This window comes from Rana temporaria, chromosome 12 (assembly GCF_905171775.1).
Source record: "Rana temporaria chromosome 12, aRanTem1.1, whole genome shotgun sequence".
Taxonomy (NCBI): domain Eukaryota; kingdom Metazoa; phylum Chordata; class Amphibia; order Anura; family Ranidae; genus Rana; species Rana temporaria.
Window position 1 is genome coordinate 43,337,426 of NC_053500.1, and position 22,544 is coordinate 43,359,969.

General features: G+C 43.6%; 1 protein-coding gene across 2 annotated transcripts in view; it reads right to left on the reverse strand.

The window, feature by feature from the left end:
• LOC120919271 (collagen alpha-1(XVIII) chain-like) overlaps positions 1-22,544 on the reverse strand; it is an 89,236-nt gene that overhangs the window by 52,631 nt on the left and 14,061 nt on the right. For both annotated transcript variants that reach the window (XM_040331345.1, XM_040331344.1), the window contains exons 3-8: positions 13,087-13,216; positions 9,145-9,239; positions 5,212-5,265; positions 2,180-2,356; positions 737-1,192; positions 140-265 (exon numbers count right to left, since the gene is read on the reverse strand). In XM_040331345.1, coding sequence (XP_040187279.1) covers positions 140-265; positions 737-1,192; positions 2,180-2,356; positions 5,212-5,265; positions 9,145-9,239; positions 13,087-13,216 — 1,038 coding nt within the window. The remainder of the gene's footprint in view (positions 1-139; positions 266-736; positions 1,193-2,179; positions 2,357-5,211; positions 5,266-9,144; positions 9,240-13,086; positions 13,217-22,544) is intronic.

The window sequence follows — 22,544 nt, forward strand, 5'->3', positions numbered from 1 at the left end:
AAAGAGGAGCTGCGTGTGTTTTTTCCTCTGGCTCTTTCAATTCTAATTAAAAACACAACAAAAATATTAAAAATGCATAATATATAAAGTGTATTTTTATTACTGAATACAATACAAATTATATGTATATAGTACTCACTTTGCAGCATGTGATGTCCGCCTGCCCTGGTAGCCCTGGTGGTCCTGGAGGACCTTGTTCCCCCTTTTCACCAGATAGTCCTCTGATTCCTGGAAGACCTAGTTCCCCTGTGTCCCCCTTTTCTCCCTGAGTAAAAAAAAAAATATATCTATTAATGTTTGTGGAAGCCCTGGAATATATTTTTTCTCATTATGACGCTTCATAAAATAGAATTAGGTGGGCTATAGTTTCTGATTAAAGAGGAAATTCCTATTTGTAAACAGAAAGTACTGAACATGCATGGTCTTCACTAAAACAGCAATATAAAGCATTATATTAAAACTAAAGGTTTTAACTACTCTAACAACATGCAAGAGATAAGTCCACTGAAAAACTATATTTTATTCTTGGGTAGTCACCTGTAGGTTGATTTACGCTCTCGTTTCATATAACCCTCAGGATCTGATGACAAACTTTATATACCTTAATACCTTGTCTATATGACTTAGTAAAGTTTTGAAGCTCTGCTTGCTTAAATTTTTACTCAAAAGCAAAAACCATTCATCACAAGCTTGGTATACAGTATGTTTTAAAATAAAAGGAATCACTAGACCATACCTTTAGACCAGGTAGTCCCGGCATTCCAGGAGATCCTTCTTCTCCCCTAGGTCCTGGCAATCCTTGAGGCCCCTCTACACCTGGCATACCAGGCAGGCCTGCAATTCCAGGATTGCCTTCTGGCCCTGGTAGCCCCTGGGAACCTTGGGGGCCCTGTGGTCCTGGTGGTCCATTGGGCCCTTCTGGTCCCCTCATGCCTTCTGAACCTGGTGGGCCTTCAAAACCTTGTGTCCCTGGTGGACCTGGAAATCCTCTTGGACCTGGTATTCCCTCAGGTCCCTGGTCTCCTCTAGGCCCTTGAGATCCTGGAGACCCTGAATGTCCTGGGGGACCTGGAAGCCCTGGAGGGCCAGATGGACCCTGGAAGCCTTCATGTCCTTGTGGTCCTGGATATCCATTGGTACCTGGAGGTCCAGGTGGTCCCTCAGGTCCTGGAGGGCCACTAATTATCTGAACCTGTAAATAGGAACAAAAAAATTAAATATTACTATGAAATCATTTGATAACTGGAAATGTAGCTGCACTTTGATAGGAGTCTAACGGCACAGATTTGTTTGGTCAATATAATGTACTGTACAGTATATGTTTTGCTGTATTACAAATCTGTCATTCCTTACAATACCCCCAGTAAAGAAGCATTAGAACAGCATCTAATTTATGTCCTAGTAAATGCGTTTTTTTAGATCCTGAAGTCTTTGTTTTAAAACATCATATTCTTATTAAAACTGGTGACCAAAAAAGAAACAAAATTGACCGTGGTAGCCAGGATCACAGGGGTCTGTAATATAGTCTTTCAGTGCTGGAGTCTTTTTTTATTAGTTCTAACCTAATTTTATCAGTTTTTGCCACGAGTGATGCTCAGATTTCAGTTGCTTATCTAAATGAACTTCAAGATAAATACTAGGAAAAACTAATGGTGGCTGGTAAAACTATACTAATAGTCTACTAGTATAGGTTTATCAGTCACCATTAGTTTTTTATAGTATTTATCTTGAAGTAACCATACAAAATGCTAAGTTTTCCAATTAAAGGCAAACAAGCAATGAAGGGGCAAAAGTACTACTAATGTATACTTTTAAAATGACCCAGTTGACCTGGCGAAGATTCAAACCATGTAGGGGCAGGCTGATTATACCCAAGATGATTGATCAATCAACTTGGATACAACCAACATATCAGATTTTTCATGCGGTTATTGCCAGTGGCTATAGGCGTCAGCAATTGGGCTTTTTCCATTGTAAAGCTATGGCCTTTCTAGCGTAGAAAAAAAGCAGGCTAACCAAGGTACGTTCAGCCACTGTAGGTATGAGATTTTCTACTAAGCCCTGCCTGGAAAGTGAATATTTACATCCCACAATCACATTAACTTCCTCCATTTTAACTGAGTGAATATCTATTAGTATTTTCTTTTAATATCAGTATTTAAATAATTTATTTCATTACCGTATTTTCTTTATCCAGACCATTAATCATAGTTGTGGTTCCAGGAGACCCTGGAATTCCTTGTGGACCAGGTAGCCCTTGTGGACCTGGTGGGCCAGGGAGACCCACTAGTCCTCTCTCCCCAATGCGTCCTGGGCTACCTGGAAGTCCTGGGAAACCATCATCTCCTCTTTCCCCCTAGTACACAAATAAGCGTAAATAATTTAGTACCAGTAATATCACACATAATGAGGTACAGTGGACCTTACAATGTCTTTTACTGGGAGTTCAAAGCTGTCCTGGCATACAAAGCTAACAGGCCCACAATAATTGCCACACTTTTTTAAGGAAAATATTAAAAATATAATGAAAAGTTAAAGGATAAGTCCAGCAAACTATGATTTTGTGAAAAATACTGTGTTTTAGAAAAAAGGCAGAGCAGTGCATAGAAGCGATTGCTGCACAACCTTGCCAATTGACATTACAACGTTGCCAATACATGAGATCACCAGGTTGGGCGATGTTCTTATGTCGGTGAGTGGCCGCTAAGCCTGACAATTAATTGATAACTGAACGGAAAATATATCACACAGATTAAATTACGTGTCAATACAAAACAACAAAAACAGAACACAGGACGCCAATGTTAGGCCTCGTACACACGACCGGTTTCCTTGGCAGAATCCATCAAGAAACTTGGTGGGAGAGCTTTTTTGACGAGGAAACCAGTCGTGTGTACGTTTTTCATTGAGGAAACTGTAGAGGAACTCAACGAGCAAAAAAGAGAGCAAGTTCTCTTTTTCCTCGACGGGAGTCTGAATTTGCTTGTCGAGTTCCTTGTCGGGCTGGTTTTCGACGAGAAACTCGAGCGTGTGTATGCTAAGAAACCCACGCTTGCTCAGATTAAAGTATGAGGCGGGAGTAAAAGTAGCATTTGTAATGGAGATAACACATTTTTCAAGCTGTAACAGACTGAAAAGTGCAAATCGTCTCCTACCAAACTTTTACTTAAAGCGGTGGTTCACCCTCCATAGCAACATTTTAGCATAAAATTAGGCATAGTAGCGCGAGCTACAGATTTTTTTAGCCCGGTACTCACAGTGCAATCGTACATTGAAGATTCCGACTCCCCGCGGGGAATGGGCGTTCCTATCCAGACGGAGGATGATTGACGGCCGGCTCTGGCACGTCACGCTCCCCGAAGACAGCCGGAGTAGGTCTCGGCTCTTCACGGCGCTATACGGCGCCTGCGCACAGACTATGTGCAGGCGCCGTGAAGAGCCAAGCCTATTTCGGCTATTTCCGGAGAAGCGTGACGTGCCAGAGCCGGCCGTCAATCATCCTCCGTCTGGATAGGAACGCCCATTCCCCGCGGGGAGTCGGTATCTTCAATGTACGATTGCACTGTGAGTACCGGGCTACAAAAATCAAGACAGGCATACTGTAGCTCGCGCTACTATGCCTAATTTTATGCTAGAAGAAAAAAAAATGTTTTTTTTTTGTTTATAGGGTGAACCCCCGCTTTAACACGCAAACACATGAGATTAGCAAAAGCAGCCCAAAGAGTTGTGCCAGTGGAATCGAACTTCCCCTGCCATTGTATGTGTTGTACGTCACTGCGTTTGAGAACGAGGAGATTTTGTCTTGACAGTGTGTACGCAAAGCAAGCTTGTCGAGTTCCTCGACAAGCCTAACAAGGAACTCGACGAGGAAAACGATGTGTCTTTTTTGACAAGTTCCTCGGTCGTGTGTACGAGGCCTAACAGTAGAAAATGGGTTGAATTTCAATAATAGCTCACAATTCATCAGGCATTACGTCAAAAGCATACCTAGTAGCACAAAATGTTACTTTTTTTCTTTGAATAAAAAACTTATCAAGATTATTGTTCCATTCCTCTCTGACAATCTTGTTCCAGCCTCCTGCTCCACCACCTCTCTTCTCCATATACAATACTTGGAAGTTTGGAGTACCACCTTCTGAGGTCTACAAGCAGTATTACTTATTGAGCAACTTTCAACATACAACCCTCTTGCTATCTGGAACTGCTTACACATTGCCATTAAGGGCCTGACCAGGTGATTCTTTGATATCACAAGTTCCTTGAAAGCTTATTTGGCTCAACTTTAGTCCAGAAAATATTCTTTCTGTTAAATATGTATAAAAAGGTTGTCCATTGAAACCACAGAATTATGCAGTACCTGTTATTTTTTAAATCCAAAAGTGATTCAGAAAATAAATGGTTGCTCTGGGGAACCTATGCACTATTTTTTTCAGCAAATTAGACCATGTGTAGATTTATGACAAAGTGGAATTACATCTTTATTGGCTAACAGATTATGGCCACACTTGGCAGGGCCAGAGACATGACTATAAGGGGAGCATTCTTCCTACTGACCATGACTAATGTAAGGTTCTTTTCCCACTGACCATCAATGTAAGGAGCATTCTTCCAACTGACCACCAATGTAAGGAGCATTCTTCCAACTGACCACCAATGTAAGGGGCATTTTCCCAACCACCAATATAAGGAACATTCTTCCCTCTGATCATCAATATAAGGAGAATTCTTCCAAAATACCACCAACGTGAGGGGCATTTTTTCACTGACCACCAATGGATTAATTTTAGTAGGGGTCCCTTGAGATCTGAAAATGATTGTAATTGTTCCTTTAGGGTAAAAAGATTGAGAAAGGTTGGTCTAATCTAGCCGATGTTGGAAAATGGGCAAAACTCACCAATGGAGAAACTGAGCTGCCTTTATTTACCACTTAAATACCCATTCAAACACCTGAAATGACTCGATGAGTTAGCTCCAAAATGTTCAAGGTGGTCGAACGCATATCAAATTTATAAGCAATTTTTTATGCATTAATTTCACATCCAGAGAAAAATAGGAGTATGATGTCACAGAAGCGCTACAACAGTTTAATAAAACAGGTTAAAAAGGAAAAAAAAAGCGTGTGACAACAAGCCACAATAAACATTCAATCTAATTTCTCTCTTTAGTAAATTGGGCTATATGTCACATTTTGGTATCTTCCCTGTTACTGACCTTTGGTCCTGGCGGTCCTGGTAATGCAGGGCAGGTGCACTGTGAGAAATTGCTCTAGAAAAAAAATGTACATATGAATAATTGTGTGAATGTTTATTCCTAGACCATACTTAGAAATAATCAGTTCCAAGTCTCTCTCAACCCTAAAATGTATGTTTTAGTAGCCTCCCAGGCGACGCATAGTTCTCTTTATGCTTTGTAATATTCTATGCTGTAAGGCCAACTTGGACAAGTATTGCTTCTGTTGCACAAAATAGCTAAGTATTAATACATAATATAGTTACTAATTAATATTGGTCATTATTGCAAATTGGACACATTTTAGCCACTAGGCGTCCACGCTATAGCCGAATGATGGCTACAGCGCGGACCAGAATTTCCAGGAGGCCGTCAATAGATGTCCTCCCCTTTGCACGCTCCCGCGCCTCATCAGTGCCACCTAGCAGTGCTACCTATCAGTCTCACCTACCAGTGCTGATCAGTGCCCATCATTGCCACCCATCAGTGCCCATCACTGCCACCTATCAGTGCCCATCACTGCCACCTATCGGTGCCACCCATCAGTGCCACCTATTAGAACCAATTCTCAGTGCCCACCAGTGCCACCTATCAATGCCCTTCAGTGCCACCCATCAGTGCCACCTCTCAGTGTTACCTCTCAGTGCCCACCAATGCTGCCTCTCAGTGCCCACCAGTGCTGCCTATCAGTGCCCACCAGTGTCGCCTTATCAGTGCAGCCCATCAGTGCCCATCAGTGCAGCCTAATGGTGCCCATCAGTGCAGCCTCATCAGCGTACATCAATGAAGGAGAAAAATTACCCATTTGCAAAATGTTATAACAAAATATAAAACGATTTTGTATATTTTTTTAAAAATTAACAAAAAATAAAAACCGCAGAGGTGATCAAATAGCACCAAAAGAAAGCTTTATTTGTGTGGAAAAAATTATAAAAAAGTGATTTGGGTACAGTGTTGTATAACCGCGCAATTGTCATTCAAAGAGTGAGAGCGATGAAAGCTGAAAATTGGTCTGGGCAAGAAGGAAGCGGAGGACTGTGGCCGCAGGAAAACGCAAAACACGGAAAAAACACAAACCTTTTTTTTACAGTTATTGTTTTAGGTTTTGCACCTTCCCGTGGCCCGTGGTCAAAACGTTCCTATTCTGAATGTGATTCTTCCACGTTCAGGAGAGAGAGGTTTAACCTCACCTAAACACGGCAGCTGCTGAAAGCCTATGTGTACATGGACACATAGGGGCAGATCCACAAATCTACTGATACGCCGGCGTACTTTCAAATTTCCCGCGTCGTATCTTTGTTTTGAATCCTCAAAACAAGATACGACGGCATCTGGGTTAGATCCGACAGGCGTACGTCTTCGTACGCCTTCGGATCTTAGATGCAATTCTTCGGCATCCGCTGGGTGGCGTTCCCGTTGTTTTCCACGTCGAGTATGCAAATTAGCTATTTCCGACGATCCACGAACGTACGAGCGGCCGTCGCATTCTTTTACGTCGTCTCTAGTCGGCTTTTTTTCGGCGTATAGTTAAAGCTGCTGTTTGGTGGCGTACTTAATGTTAAGTATGGCCGTCGTTCCCGCGTATAATTAAGAAAAAAAAATTTGTTTGCGTAAGTCGTCCGTGAATCGGGCTGGACGTAATTTATGTCTACCTCAAAACAATGACGTCCTTGCAACGTCATTTGGCGCAATGCACGGCGGGAAATTTAGGGACGGCGCATGCGCAGTTCGTTCGGCGCGTGGACGCGCTTCATTTAAATGAAACACGCCCCCTACTCGCCGATTTGAATTAGGCGCCGTTACGCCGCGAGGGATACACTACGCCGCCGTAACTTACGGCAAAAATTCTTTCAGGATTCAAACCAAAAAAAGTAAGTTACGGCGGTGTAGCGTATCTCAGATACGCTGCGCCGGGGCAGATCTTTGTGGCTCTGCCCCATAGGCTTTTATGGAGTTAAGTTTAGGAGCTTTGGCAAAAAAATGCAGAAAGCACCTAAACTTAAGTTCGAGAGCTTCCAGTGTACATGAAGCCTTAAAGTGGTTGTAAACCCACTCTTGCAACTTGCACCTACAGTTAAGCCTAGATTAAGGCTTACCTGTAGGTACAAGAACGTTAAGGAGATATTTTCACAGAAACGGGCACCACTGTCTACGGCGCATGCGCACCATAGACAACGGCTCAGGCGCACTGAGCGGTGCCGTTTTTGTAAATGGTATTAACTGGGTTTTCGTGTGTACGTGCGGGATCGGCAATACCGCTCCGGCCAATCACAGCGCCGGAGCGGCGATAGCAGGAAATACCGACGAGGGGACATGGCGGCGTTGGTGGACGAGACCGAGGCGGACTTCGGTAGCTGTGCATACTAGCTCATTATGACTTTCTCTTGCAGGTGTATTTAAATAAAAGGAAAAACCGAGCGTTTACTTCCTCTTTAAAGTGGTTGTAAACCTCAGACTTTAACCACTTGGGATCCGCGCTATGGACGAAAGACGTCCACAGCGTGGCTCTCAAGTGCCAGGTGGACGTCCGTGGACGTCCTGTTGTTGTCATTCCCCGTGCGCGCCACTGGCGGCGCGCAGCGGGGAAACAACGTGCCCGGCGCATCGCTCGGGAGCCGATGCGTGTGCCTGGCGGCTGTGATGTCCGCCAGGTACCCGCGATCGTCGGTGACACAGCAGGACGTGGAGCTGTGTGTAGACAGAGATCCATGTCCTGTCAGGGAGAGAGGAGACCGATCTGTGTCCCTTGTACATAGGGACACAGCATCGGTCACCTCCCCCAGTCAGTCCCCTCCCCCCACACAGTTAGAACACACCCAGGATACACATTTAACCCCTTCCTCACCCCCTAGTGTTAACCCCTTCCCTGCCAGTCACATTTATACAGTAATTAGTGCATTTTTATAGCACTGTTAGCTGTATAAATGTGAATGGTCCCAAAATTGTGTCAAAAGTGTCCGATACGTCCGCCGCAATATCGCAGGCCTGACAAAAAAATCACAGATCGCCGCCATTACTAGTAAAAAAAATAAATCATAAATCTATCCCCTATTTTGTAGGCGCTATAACTTTTGCGCAAACCAATCTATATACGCTTATTCCATTTTTTTTTTAACAAAAATATGTAAAAGAATGCGTATCGGCCTAAACTGAGGGAATTTTTTTTTTTAATTGGGATATTGTTATAACAAAAAGTAAAAAATATTGTGTTTTTTTTCCAAATGTCAAAAAGTTTATAGCGCAAAAAATAAAAATCGCAGAGATGATCAAATACCACCAAAAGAAAGCTCTCTTTGTGGGGGAAAAAATGATAAAAATATAATTTGAGTACCGTGTTGTATGACCACGCAATTGTCATTCAAAATGCGTCAGCGCTGAAAGCTGAAAATTGGTCTGGGCTCGAAGGCGGTTTAAGTGCCCAGTAATGAAGTGGTTAAATTAGAACAAAGCATATCCCTCTATAATGTGTACTTGTATGAATCCAGAGCACTAAGTCTAATTTCTGTCTGCTGCCCCCTTCCTCTGCTATCTACATAAGTCACTTCTGACAAGTTTATCTGACACCAAGATGTAAAAAGGTGACAAGGAAGGGATTTCCAGCACACAGCCTGTGATTGAAAGCCTTAGTTCTGTTTCTGTGTGCAGTGTGAAAGGATGGGGGTCTCGCTTCCCTCTAATCAGCTCTTACTAAGCCCCCTGTCCCCTGCTCTATGGAAGCTCAGACAAGCTTTTCAAACAGATACAAATGATGTAGGAGGATTTATCTCATTTTTGGGTATCACCTGAAGCTTGTCACTTCACTGAGAATATGTACTCCAATTTAGTACATATCTAACATCTTGGCAATGGTAAGACTTATTGGGTTTAAAACATTACAGCTCATGGAACAAATAAATGTCTTATATGATGTATTACCTTTTCTGAACTTGTCTGACCCTCAACTGTTCCAAGCATGCCCTCAATTATTTCAAATATTGTGGGATCTGCATGTTTTGTGTTTGGTAGAGATCCTGGAGAGAAAGGCAGTCACAGGTAAACTAACAAACCCTAAAACAAACCATAACCTTAAAACCTGAATGAAATAAAGAAGAGTCAACAAAAATGATAGTATGAAACTATAAAAAGGACACTAAATGATATCCTGATTTCCCCCCCAAAAAATCTATAAAAATCCACTACTTAAAGTGGTTGTAAACCCCTTTTTCGAACTTGTACCTATAGGTAAGCCTAGAATAAAGCTTACCTATAGGTTCTGCAAATATCTCCTAAACGTGCAGCGTTTAGGAGATATTTACCTTGTAGTACGGCTATGATGTCATCAGCGCATGCGCTGTGAAGAAACGGCCCTCCGTGACGTTTCTTCCTGAGCGTGTGCTGTGCCTGGCGGCTCCGGCACAGAGCCGGAGTCTGCGGCCCCGGAAGGAAGAGGGGCGAAGATGGATGCTTTCTGCAGCGGGGACATCGTGGGCTTCGTTTGCACAAAGCCGAAGTCTGTGGCCCCCGAAAGGAGGAGGGAAAAGATGGATGCTTTCTGCAGCGGGGACAGCGCGGGCTTCGTTTGCACAGAGCCGGAGTCTGTGGCCCCCGGAAGGAGGAGGGGCGAAGATGAATGCTTCCTGCAGTGGGGACAGCGCGGGCTTCGTTTGCACAGAGCCAGAGTCTGTGGCCCTGGAAGGAGGAGGGGCAAAGATAGATGCTTCCTGCAGCGGGGATAGCGCAGGCTTTGTTTGCAGGTAAGTGCCACATAATGGGCTAGTATGCAATGCTCTTTTCATTTGTTTGGAAAGAGCAGTGCACATTAGATGCGATCATGCACAGTGCTCTGTACACATTACAAATCCCATAGTCCATCTCTGGAGCAAGCAAGAGAGGATGGTGTTGTTCCTACATACAGTGGAATCATAGAGAATGAATGTAGCCACCCTATTAGGCCTCGTACACACGACCGAGAAACTCGACGGGCGAAACACATCGTTTTGCTCGTCGCGTTCCTCGTGAAGCCGTCGAGAAACTCGACAAGCCAAATTTCTCCATTCCCGTCAAGGAAATAGAGAACATGCTCTTTTTTTGGCTCGTTGAGTTTTTCAACAGTTTCCTCGATGAAAATGTACACACGATCGGTTTCCTCGGCAAAAAAAATATCTCCCAGCAAGTTTCTTGCTGGTTTTTGCCGAGAAACTCGGTCGTGTGTACGAGGCCTTACAGAAAGTTGGATCAAAGAAGCAAAAAAAAAAAATACATTTGGAAATATGGAAGAGGCTGGGAACTATAGAAGGGACTTTTTTAAGTTTATGTTGAAGTTTACCAGTACTTAAATGTGATGGCTGCATAAGCTTTTATTTTTCAGGCTATTTTTTTTTTAAGAAAATACAGAAAAAAATGATCGTTACAGAAATGCCCTTGCAACTTCCTATTGGCCAAATTGAAAAACATAAATTTCTGCTTTTGTAAACTACTAATTCCCCTCCACCATGCAAGAAAGTTGAAAGAAAAAGGAAAACCTATTTGTAGTTCATATCTGGAGAACAATCTGGGTGGCTCTCATAACTCCAACCATAGATACAGTGGAGATGTAAACATAGCCACCCAAGGACAGAAAGTGTGTTGTTCAAAAGATTCCAAAAAAAAAAAAACATAATTCACAAGACTACGAAATACATAAAAGAAGAAAAAAAAGAAAGCGGAATGCAGCCACCTCATCTAAAGCCCCATACACACTATCAGTTTTCCTGCAGGTTTTTCTCTTCAGGTTAATATGAGGTCAAACCTTAAAGCGGGGTTCCCCCTAAAAACAATTTTCTAACATTGCATCCAGGATACTAACAACATTTACAGTATGCAGGTCTTTTTTTTTTTATCGCCGTACATACCGTTATATTGTGATTTTCTCCCTGGCTTCCGGGTTCTGATTGCTGCGGGACTGGGCGTTCCTATCCCTGGGTTAGATGATTGACGTCTGGTGAAACAGTTCCCATGCCGCACAAGGCGCGTCACCAGATTTCCGTAAATAGCCGAGTTGCGAGTCGGCGATATACGGCGCCTGCGCCTGCCGTGTAGAGCTGACTGCGCAGGCGCCGTATAGCGCTGACTCGCAGCTCGGCTATTTACGGAAATCTGGTGACCTTGTGCGACATGGGAACTGTTTCACCAGACGTCAATCATCTAACCCAGGGATAGGAATGCCCAGTCCCGCAGCAATCAGAATCCGGAAGCCGGGGAGAAAATCACAATATAACGGTATGTACGGCGATTAAAAAAAAAGAGACCTGCATACTGTAAATGTTGTTAGTATCCTGGATGTAATGTTAGAATTTTTTTTTGGGTGAACCCCCGCTTTAAAGCCCCCTACACACTATTAGCTAGATTCAGAGAGAGTTACGGCGGCGTATCAGTAGATACGCCGTCGTAACTCTGAATCTACGCCGTCGTAAATGTAAGCGTATTCTGGAAACCAGATACGCTTAAATTAGGCTAAGATACGAGCGACGTAAGTCTCCTACGCCGTCGTATCTTAGGGTGCATATTTACGCTGGCCACTAGGTGGCGCTTCCGTTGTTTTCCGCTTTGAATATGCAAATGAGCAAGATACGCCGATTTACGAACGTACGTGCGCCCGTCGCAATTAGTTACGCCGTTTACGTAAGAGATACGCCGACGTAAAGATATAGCTGCTCCCTAGGTGGCACAGCCCATGCAAGGTATGGACGTCGGAACAAGTCTATCTTTTTACGTCGTTTGTGTAAGTCGTATGCGAATAGGGCTGTGCGTAAGTTACGTTCACGTCATAGGCAGTGTTCAACGTATCTTAGGCATTCTATCTGACGCATGCGCACTGGGATACGTCCACAGGCGGTGCATGCGCTGTTCGTTGATAACGTTATTTATGTGGGGGTCATGCGTAATTTCCCTAAAACACGCCTACCTCTTCCTCATTTGAATTAGGCGCGCTTACGCCGGCACATTTACGCTACACCGCTGTAACTTAGGACGCAAGTGCTTTGTGAATACAGCACTTACCTCTCTAACTTGCGGCGACGTATCGTAAATACCATACGCTACGCCCGCACAAAGTTACGCTGCCCTACCTGAATCTGGCCATATCAGTTTTCCTGCAGGTTTTCTCTTCAGGTTTACCAAAACCATCTAATATGAGGTCAAAACTCAAGAGTTTCAATTTGTATGCAATCAGGCAGGCCCTTGCACTACATGGTTTTGGTAAACCCGAAGAGAAAAACCTGCAGGAAAACTGATAGTATGTATGGGGCTTTAGGACTAGTAAACTGCAATAAATGACATCTTTGTTTTTGGTTTAGATAAGCTTTAAAAAAGATATAGGCTGCTTTAAACCAGGTGTTAGATAGATTGCATTATGCTCTAAAGGCATTGTTAAAATTCTATATTTTTTCATCTTTGGCCCCTTTCACACGGGCCAAAACTGTTGTTGCTCAGCAGGAGATCCGTTTGCTGAGCTGACTGGAACGAGTGAATGATAGGTCCCTGCTTGTTCCACTTATGCAGAGCAGACACGGACACAACCCGCTCTGCTCTATGAGCAGCCGGATGTAAATGGATCAGCTGACTGTTCACATCTGACTGGCTTCTGGTCCGATCTGGCCAGCCGGAAGGACACAAGTCCCCTTCTGTGTTTTGTTTTTGCCAGATCGGGCCCAGAGGTAGCCAGGTGTAATCGGACACAAGTCTGTTTACCTCCAGAGCACCATAAAAGAGAATGGAGGGACCGATTGGGTCAGGCTGAAAAATTGACAGCTGGAGCCGATTGGCTCTCTTGTGTGAAAGGGGTCTTACACTTCTGGAATATTTTGTAAAAGTTTACAAGTGGAAACATATCAGACTCACCAAGGTCCCCTCTGTTTGTTTTCTTGTGAGTAGTGAAATCTTCCTTAACAATTTTATGGAGATCGTCTGAAGCCGCGGTGGATGATGATGAGGAAGATGACAATGCTGTAGTGGATTCTTTTGTTTCAAACTATATTCAATGAAGAACAATAACTAGTTACCATTAAGGACCAGGTTTGGGTTTGCCACTACCTTGTGTTTGAGTATATGTATCAAAAGTAAAAAAACTGTGCTATTCAACAAAAAACACTTCAGCAGCAACTTTCCTGTGAGACACACACAGCATTAAATCACTCTCCTATAAATTTGCGCTAATCATAATATACAAATATTTGAGAAAAGGAAAAAAGAAAAGAAGAAAAAAGTCTGTTTAGTGACAAAGTCCATCTAACAATATGTGCACCATCTGAATGCTGAGGCGAGGGAAAGTTTGGTCAATCATGTGACCACTGTGACTAGCTGTCACAGTGGTCACATGATCAGAAGCCGATTACCAACCATTAGCGGGGACCGGGGGCTGTCTTTCACAGCTCAGTCTCTGTGCTAGGAGCATGGCTGGATTCCAGACAGGCCAGGCCTCGGGGGGGCAGCGATGGGTGCAGGGGTGGCGCAGTGGCAACAGGGGGGGTGAAAAAATCCTGTCGTCCCGGCCTCCTCCTAATCAACAGCATCGGTAACTTGGGCAACGGAGGGCCCGTTTCCCATTGGCTCATTCGGATTCAGTGGGTTTTCCAATGGGATTCCTTGGCGGGCTTGCTTCCCCCAAAGGCAGGTCGGGCAAAGAGCAGATGTGCCGTGACGTCACGAGGCTGGGAGCCCGGCAGCGCTGGCTCGATGTGCTCGGCAGAGGGTAGTCAGCTCCCGCACCATGGACACGGGGTAAGATGCCCGTCCCGGGAGGGGAGAGGGGCCACCGCTGGCTGTGGACACACATGAGGCTGAGGAGCCCAGAGGACTGGGAGAACTGAGCTGGCAGGTAAGAGCGCCCTACTGTCACTGAGAGGAGTTTGGGAGGAAGACGTGTGCTGGAAGGGGACGACCGAAAATCCAATATACCGCTCTACATTATGAGGAGAGCCAACACCCCTATATACCGCTCTATACTACACTATGGCGGCCGCCGTCCTGCTGAAAAAAGTCCCCCGGCGAATAATGTCCCTCCTGTACTGCGTAGGTGCCATTGAAGGACCCGGCCTTGGGGTGGCAAAGGGAGTAAATCCGGGCCTGGCTAGGAGCATGCAGTCAGCACACTCTCATTACTTGACTATTGTATAACAAATGTACCTCGATCTGATCATAGGCCTCAAGCTGACAGGCTGGCTCAGAGACAACTAGTGTTGAGCAGAATACGCCATATTCGATTTCGCGATATATCACGAATATATAGCCGAATATTCGAGAAATATTCGCTAAATTCGAATATTCGTGATATTTTATCGAAATGAAATGTTTGCGAAATTTCGCTATTGCGAATGCGAAAATAATTGCGAAATTTCGACAACTGCGGTAGGAGCACTCTGATTGGCTCAGAATATTCGTGATATTTTATCGAAATTTCGCAAAATGCGAATGCGATATTTACTGCGGAATTTCGACAACTGCTGTAGGAGCACTCTGATTGGCTCAGAATATTCGTGATATTTTATCGAAATTTCGCAAAATGCGAATGCGATATTTACTGCGGAATTTCGACAACTGCTGTAGGAGCACTCTGATTGGCTCAGAATATTTGTGATATTTTATCGAAATTTCGCAAAATGCGAATGCGATATTTATTGCGGAATTTCGACTACTGCTGTAGGAGCACTCTGATTGGCTCTGATGCAGAAGAAGGGCGAAGAAAATAATCGCGCGATATTCCGATTGCCGAATAATCGCATTGCGATTTTTCGGCAAGATAAAATGATCGCTTCAGCTACTCGGCCCAAGGTCTCTAATCATACCAGCAATGCTTTTAGACGTCGATGGAGATCTCTAGGATGTGATCTGTTCTAAAAATAAAATTGAAAAAATTTGAATATTCGGAATAGCGAATATTCACCGCGAAATTCGAAATATATCGCGAATACTCGAATATGCCATATTCGAGCCGAATATTCGCAATACGAATATTCGTGAGCAACACTAGAGACAACCACTGACCGCAGTGCACATGTTACCAAAACATTCCAGCTAAACCTCAGTTAGCTAAAATACCACTCTCAGGACCCATACCACCGATAGGTCCTGAACTCCTCCTTCTGAGGTATCTTCCTTCACCCGCAAAGACCAACACCCGCCACTGCCACGACATCCGGATCACAACGTCCCTGTCTGGATAAAAAACACCACAAACACACCAACAAACACATAACAAAACAAAGGGGAGGGTGGGCAGGAACTTTCCCTCACGCTGCGGTGACCTGGGGGAGGGGCCAACTCCTTTTTCCAACTTCTGCCCCCTCCCACCATACTTCTCCCCAATACCAATCCTTCTACTATCCTTGTCCCCTGTCACGTCTGCCCTCCACTCATTTCTTTCTCTTTTTTTTTGCTCTGGGCTTTTCTGAAACATTGGCTGCCCAGTGACGCATATGTGCATCATGTGGGTGCTAAAGCCCACCCTTTTGCCGCTGCACAGATGTTTTAGACAGTTGTGATTAGGATTAAAGCGACAGAAAGCTGGAGTTCGGCTTTAATTCTGAGTAGGGTTGTCACCTGTTCGGGTTTTGAATCATGTGTCCAGGTTTCAGTCCACCTGAAACCCGGACACATTATTCAGACCAGGCCGTGGCTCCCCAAGTAACCAAGATACACAAATCTGTTACCGTTGCAGGCCGCTGTTTGGGGGTCGGTTTGGCATCACTGAAGGGTGGGGTGATGTCAGCAGGAGCAATTTGGCCACACCCACTTGGGCGCTCTGTGCGCTACATTACTACTCCCCTTGGGGCACCCAAATGTGTCCCAAGTCTTTTATAATCCTATAGTGTTCTTATGGAAAAAAACAAAAATAATTGTCCTGTGCCGCAAAAGTGTTCAGGTTTGGCTTGAAGAAAAGGTGGCAGCCCTAATTCTGAGACTGAATGAAAGTAGAATGATTGTGTTACGATAACTTCAGAAAAAAGGAGTGGGCTCCTGACTTATCGGAAGACTTTGCTCTTTGTTTATTTCTGGCAATCATTTCTCAGATTATGTCACCACAGAAGTATGTATCACTTGGGCACGGTCTAGGGACACACAGGTATAATAATAATAATATACCTTTTGTTCTCTAGTGTCAATAACCCCAACAGAAACAAGTGTGGTTTCCATGGTGATAAAAAGAATATATATTTTTTGTTTTTCATAATATATACAGTAGCTAAAAGTAAGTACACCCTTCACATTTTTGTAAATATTTTATTCTATCTTTTCATGTGACAAAACTGAAGAAATAACACTTGTAAAGTAATAAATACACAGCTTATATAACAGTGTAAATTTGCCCTCCACCTCAAAATAACTCAACACACAGCCATTAATATCTAAACCGCTAGTACACCCCTAAGTGAAAATGTCCAAGTTGGGCCAAATTAGAAATTTTCCCTCCCAGTGTCATGTGACTCTTTAGTGTTACAAGGTCTCAGGTGTGAATGGGGAGCAGGTGTGTTAAATTTGGTGTTATCAGGCTTCATTTCCACTGGCGTTTTTACAGCCACTTTTCTGAGCGTTTTTTACAGCTTAAAAACGCCTGTCCATGTTATTCTATGGCATCATGCCCACATAGACGTTTTTGAGCTGCAAATGGCATAGGCGTTTTTGAGCTGTAAAAAAAACGCAGGACCAGGGCGTTCTGAAGCTCCAGAGTAGAGCTGTAAAAACGCCAGACGTTAAAAAACGCTCAAAAACGCGCAAAAACGCGACCGCGGCATTTTTAAAGCTGCAGCTCACAAAAAATAATTTTTTTTTTTTTTTTTACAAAATAAACATGGACAGGCGTTTTTAAGCTGTAAAAAAGCCTAACAACAGTGGCTGTAAAAACGCCAGTGGAAATGAAGCCTTACTCTCACTCTCTCATAGTGGTCACTGGAAGTTAACGTGGCACCTCATGACAAAGAACTCTCATGGCTAAAAAAAGAATTGTTGCTCTACATAAAGATGGCCGAGGCTATAAGAAGATTGCCAAGACCCTGAAACTGAGCTGCAGCACAGTGGCCAAGATCATACAGCGGTTTAACAGGACAGGTTCCACTCAGAACAGGCCTCACCATCAGTGCCGATCCTGACCTCCCTGGGGCCCTAAGCAAAATGACATGGCACATTAAAAATGAGAAGTGGGGGGCGCTGCTGACAGTGACATGTCACATTAAAGAAAGTTGAGAAGTGGGGGGAGGGGGTGTTCTGCTGTCGGAAATGACATCTTACATTAAATTGAGAAGCAGGGGGTGCTGACTTCTTACGTCTTCTCCCATGCAGCCAGTGAGTTGAGAAGCGGGGTGAGGGGGCAAAAATGACTTCTCACCAGGCGGGGCCTCTAGTAATTTGGGGGGCCCTTCGCAGATTTGCGGGGCCCTAAGCTGCTTGCATAGTGAGCCTATAGGGCGGATCGGCCCTACTCGCCATGGTCGACCAAAGAAGCGCTCAGCATCATATCCAGAGGTTGTCTTTGGGAAATAGACGTATGTGTGCTGCCAGCATTGCTGCAGAGGTTTAAGGATTGGGGGGTCAGCCTGTCAGTGCTACCTAGGGATGAGCTTCGTGTTCGAGTCAAACTCATGTTTTAAAAATGGCAGAGCTACAGTGTTTACATTAGCGTTTTGCCGCATTTTTTGGCGTTAGCATTTTTGAAAAATTTTCATTAAAAACACCCCCTATAATGTAAAAACGTCTAAAAATGTTGAACGTGGCTAAAAGCAGCTTGACACGTTTAGTCACGTTTTCTGACATTTTCACTGCTCCTGGAAGCACAGGCTGGCGATTTTTTTTTTTTTTTACTGTCACTAAACGCTTACGCCCCCAAACACCTCTGACAGTTTATGTGTGCATGGACACATAGGCTAACATGGAGGGGCTTTTAGAGGCAGTTAAAAAAAAAAGTCACATGCCCCTAACAGCATCTGTAAAAACATCCTGTGTGCATGCGCCCTTAAGAGCACATTCACACTGGCAGCGCCTGGGCTTCGGCCACTAGCAGGGCGCTTTTAACAGCCAAAAAAAGGTTAAAAGCGCCGGCAAAGTGCTGCTGCAGTGACACTTTGCCGGCGCTGCCCATTGATTTCAATGGGCAGGGGCGCTTTAGGATCGGTGTATTCACCAGTCCTACAGCACCAGGGGCGGCTCCAGGTGGGTGCTTGGGGGTGCTCAAGCCTCCCCAAAAATTATTTAACCACTTCCGGACCGCCGCATGTACATTTACGTCGGCAGAATGGCACGGACAGGCACATTGGCGTACCTGTACGTCCCTGCCTAGATGTGGGCCGGGGGTCCTATCGGGACCCCCCCCCCCGTACATGCGGCGGTTCCCGTGGCTTCAGGAGCGATCCGGGACGAGGGGGCAGCTATTCGTTTCTAGCCGCCCCCTCGCGATCGCTCCCCGGAGCTAAAGAACGGGGAGAGCCGTATGTAAACACGGCTTCCCCGTGCTTCACTGTGGCGGCTGCATCGATTGAGTGATCCCTTTTATAGGGAGACTCGATCGATGACGTCAGACCTACAGCCACACCCCCCTACAGTTGTAAACACACACTAGGTGAACCCTAACTCCTACAGCGCCCCCTGTGGTTAACTCCCAAACTGCAACTGTCATTTTCACAATAAACAATGCAATTTAAATGCATTTTTTGCTGTGAAAATGACAATGGTCCCAAAAATGTGTCAAAATTGTCCGAAGTGTCCGCCATAATGTCGCAGTCACAAAAAAAACGCTGATCGCCGCCATTAGTAGTAAAAAAATATATAATAATAAAACTATCCCCTATTTTGTAAACGCTATAAATTTTGCGCAAATCAATCGATAAACGCTTATTGCGATTTTTTTTACCAAAAATAGGTAGAAGAATACGTATCGGCCTAAACTGAGGAATTTTTTTTTTTTATATATATATGTTTTTGGGGGATATTTATTATAGCAAAAAGTAAAAAATATTGCATTTTTTTCAAAATTGTCGCTCTATTTTTGTTTATAACGCAAAAAATAAAAACCGCAGAGGTGATCAAATACCACCAAAAGAAAGCTCTATTTGTGGGGAAAAAAGAACACCAATTTTGTTTGGGAGCCACGTCGCACGACCGTGCAATTGTCTGTTAAAGCGACGCAGTGCTGAATTGTAAAAACCCCTTGGGTCATTTAGCAGCATATTGGTCCGGTCCTTAAGTGGTTAAGCACCCCCAAAATCCACATGGTAGTATTTGCAGATGTTAGTGTTTTTTCTTTTCCTTGCCTGCATCTTCTCTATTGCTGCCTGGAAGCTGGGACTCTTTTTTTCTTGTGGAAGAATACAGCAGCTACGGCCGCAGAGGCAGATGATCTTTAGCTAGGCCTGGCACAGGCTAATTTCAGAGGGGGATGGATATCCACCTCTCTGCTCCCTCCTCAGCCAATGGTGAAGACTGTACCTGCCCCCTTCCCCCAGCCCCCTAAGTTCTTTAATTTCTGAGAAGAGGAGATGTCGGCACATGGCAGCTGGAGAGAAAAGGTAGAGAGGAGAGAACACAGCCTGCTATGGCGGGGGACACATTCCTCAGCCCCAGCACTAAGAAACAGTGAGTTGTGTTTGCCTGCACTGCTGCCAACATGGAGGGAACAAGCTGCTTTCTACAGTGTGGGGGGAAGGTTACCAGAGAACAAGATGTTTATCTATCCTGTAATCTGACACCTGCAGTCCTCTCTGCCAGTACAAGTCATATGATTCTTACAGAGACTCTGACAGTTATTATTCTATGCATCCATTCACTCATCCATCTATCTACTCATCCATCCATCCATTCACTCATCTATCTATCTACTCATCCATCCATCCATCCATTCACTCATCTATCTATCTACTCATCCATCTATTCAATCATCTATCTGTCGACTCATCCATCTATTCACTCATCCATCCATTCATCTATCTATATATGTATCCATCTATCTACTCATCCATCTATCTACTCATCCATCCATCCATCCATCTGCTCATCCATCTATCTACTCATCCATCCATGATCCATCTAACTACTCATCCATCTATCTATCTATCTATCTATCTATTTATCTATCTATCTATCTATCTATCTATCTATCTATCTATCTATCTATCTATCTATCTATCTATCTATCTATCTATGTATCTACTTATCCATCCATCCATCTATATATCTACTCATCCATCCATCTATCTACTCATCCATCCATCCATCTATCCATCCATCCATCCATCTGCTCATCCATCTATCTACTCATCTATCCATCCATCTGCTTATCCATCTATCTACTCATCCATCCATCCATCCATCTATCTATCTATCTACTCATCCATCTGCTCATCCATCTATCTACTCATCCATCCATCTATCTATCTACTCATCCATCTATCTATCTACTCATCCATCTATCTATCTATCAACTCATCCATCCATCCATCTGCTCATCCATCTATCTACTCATCCATCCATCCATCTATCTATCTATCTATCTATCTATCTATCTATCTATCTATCTATCTATCTATCTATCTACTCATCCATCCATCTATCTATCTACTCATCCATCCATGATCCATCTATCTACTCATCCATCCATCTGCTCATCCATCTATCTACTCATCCATCCATCCATCTATCTACTCATCCACCCATCTATCTATCTATCTATCTATCTATCTATCTATCTATCTATCTATCTATCTATCTATCTATCTATCTATCTATCTATCTACTCATCCATCCATCTATCTATCTACTCATCCATCCATCCATCTATCTATCTACTCATCCATCCATGATCCATCTATCTACTCATCCATCCATCTGCTCATCCATCTATCTACTCATCCAGCCATCCATCCATCTGCCTGTCCATCTATCTACTTATCCAGCGATCCATCCATCTATCTATCTGCTCATCTATCCATCTGCTTATCTATCTATCCATCTACCTATCCATCTATCTATCTATCTAGTCTGCTCATCTATCTATCTATCTACTACTCATCCATCCATCCGTCTATCTACTAGTCCATCTATCTATCTATCTATCTATCTATCTATCTATCTATCTATCTATCTATCTATCTATCTATCTATCAACTAATCCATCCATCCATCTATCTACTAATCCATCCATCTACTCATCCATCCATCGATCTATCTACTCATCTATCCATCTATCTATCCATCTATCTGTCTGCTCATCTATCCGTCTCTCTATCTATCTATCTACTAATCCATCCATCTATCTGCTCATCTATCGATCTACTCATCCATCCATCCATCCATCCATCCATCCATCCGTCTATCTACTAGGCTATCTATCTATCTATCTATCTATCTATCTATCTATCTATCTATCTATCTATCTATCTATCTATCTATCTATATATCTATCTATCTATCTATCTATCTATCTATCTATCTATCTATCTATCTATCTATCTATCTATCTATCTATCTATCTATCTATCTATCCACTCATTCACCTATCCAGCCATCCATTCATCTATCCAGCCATCTATCTATCTATTCAGCCATCCATTCATTCATCTATCCGACCATCCATTCATCATTGCTGGTGTCACAATACAAGAAGAATGGATTGAAAAATTAAAGATTATTCTGATGCCATTATACTAACCCTATGTTTCCCACACTTTAGTAACAAGCCAGAGCTCTTGTACATAGCGCACTCCTGAACCCTGCATTGTGTGCATATCGCACTTCTAAACCCTGCATTGTGTGCATATCGCACTTCTAAACCCTGCATTGTGTGTGTGTAGCGCACACCATAATCCTGCACTTTGTGTGTAGCAGAAGCCTAAATCCTGCACTTTGTATATTCCTGTAAATGGCGCACCCCTCAGCTCTGCACACTTAACGTGACACACTCCATGCATCCCCATACACCCCCTATGCTCACTGCATTGCCCATACACCCCCTATACTCGTTTCATATTCCACTTTATATGTATGCACAGATTACACTTTTATCGTTTTTTATCAAATATTTAATTTATATATTATTTATTGATATTTTTATGCTTTTACTGCTTTCTTTGAATTATTGTGGTGTACATTGTTGTGATAATTAGCTTTAGCACATTTTGTAGTTTTTTGGGGTATGGGACAATGTGCCTGACTGCATAGCCTGTTATCAGTGTGTGACTATTTGGATGGTTCTCTGGCTTCTTTGTGGCTGTTGACTTTTTATATTTAACTACCCCTACTCACTTGAGGTTATTGCTGACCCTGACATATGCTGGGGGCTATAATTGTTGGCCTTGATGAAACAAATTTTACTTTAC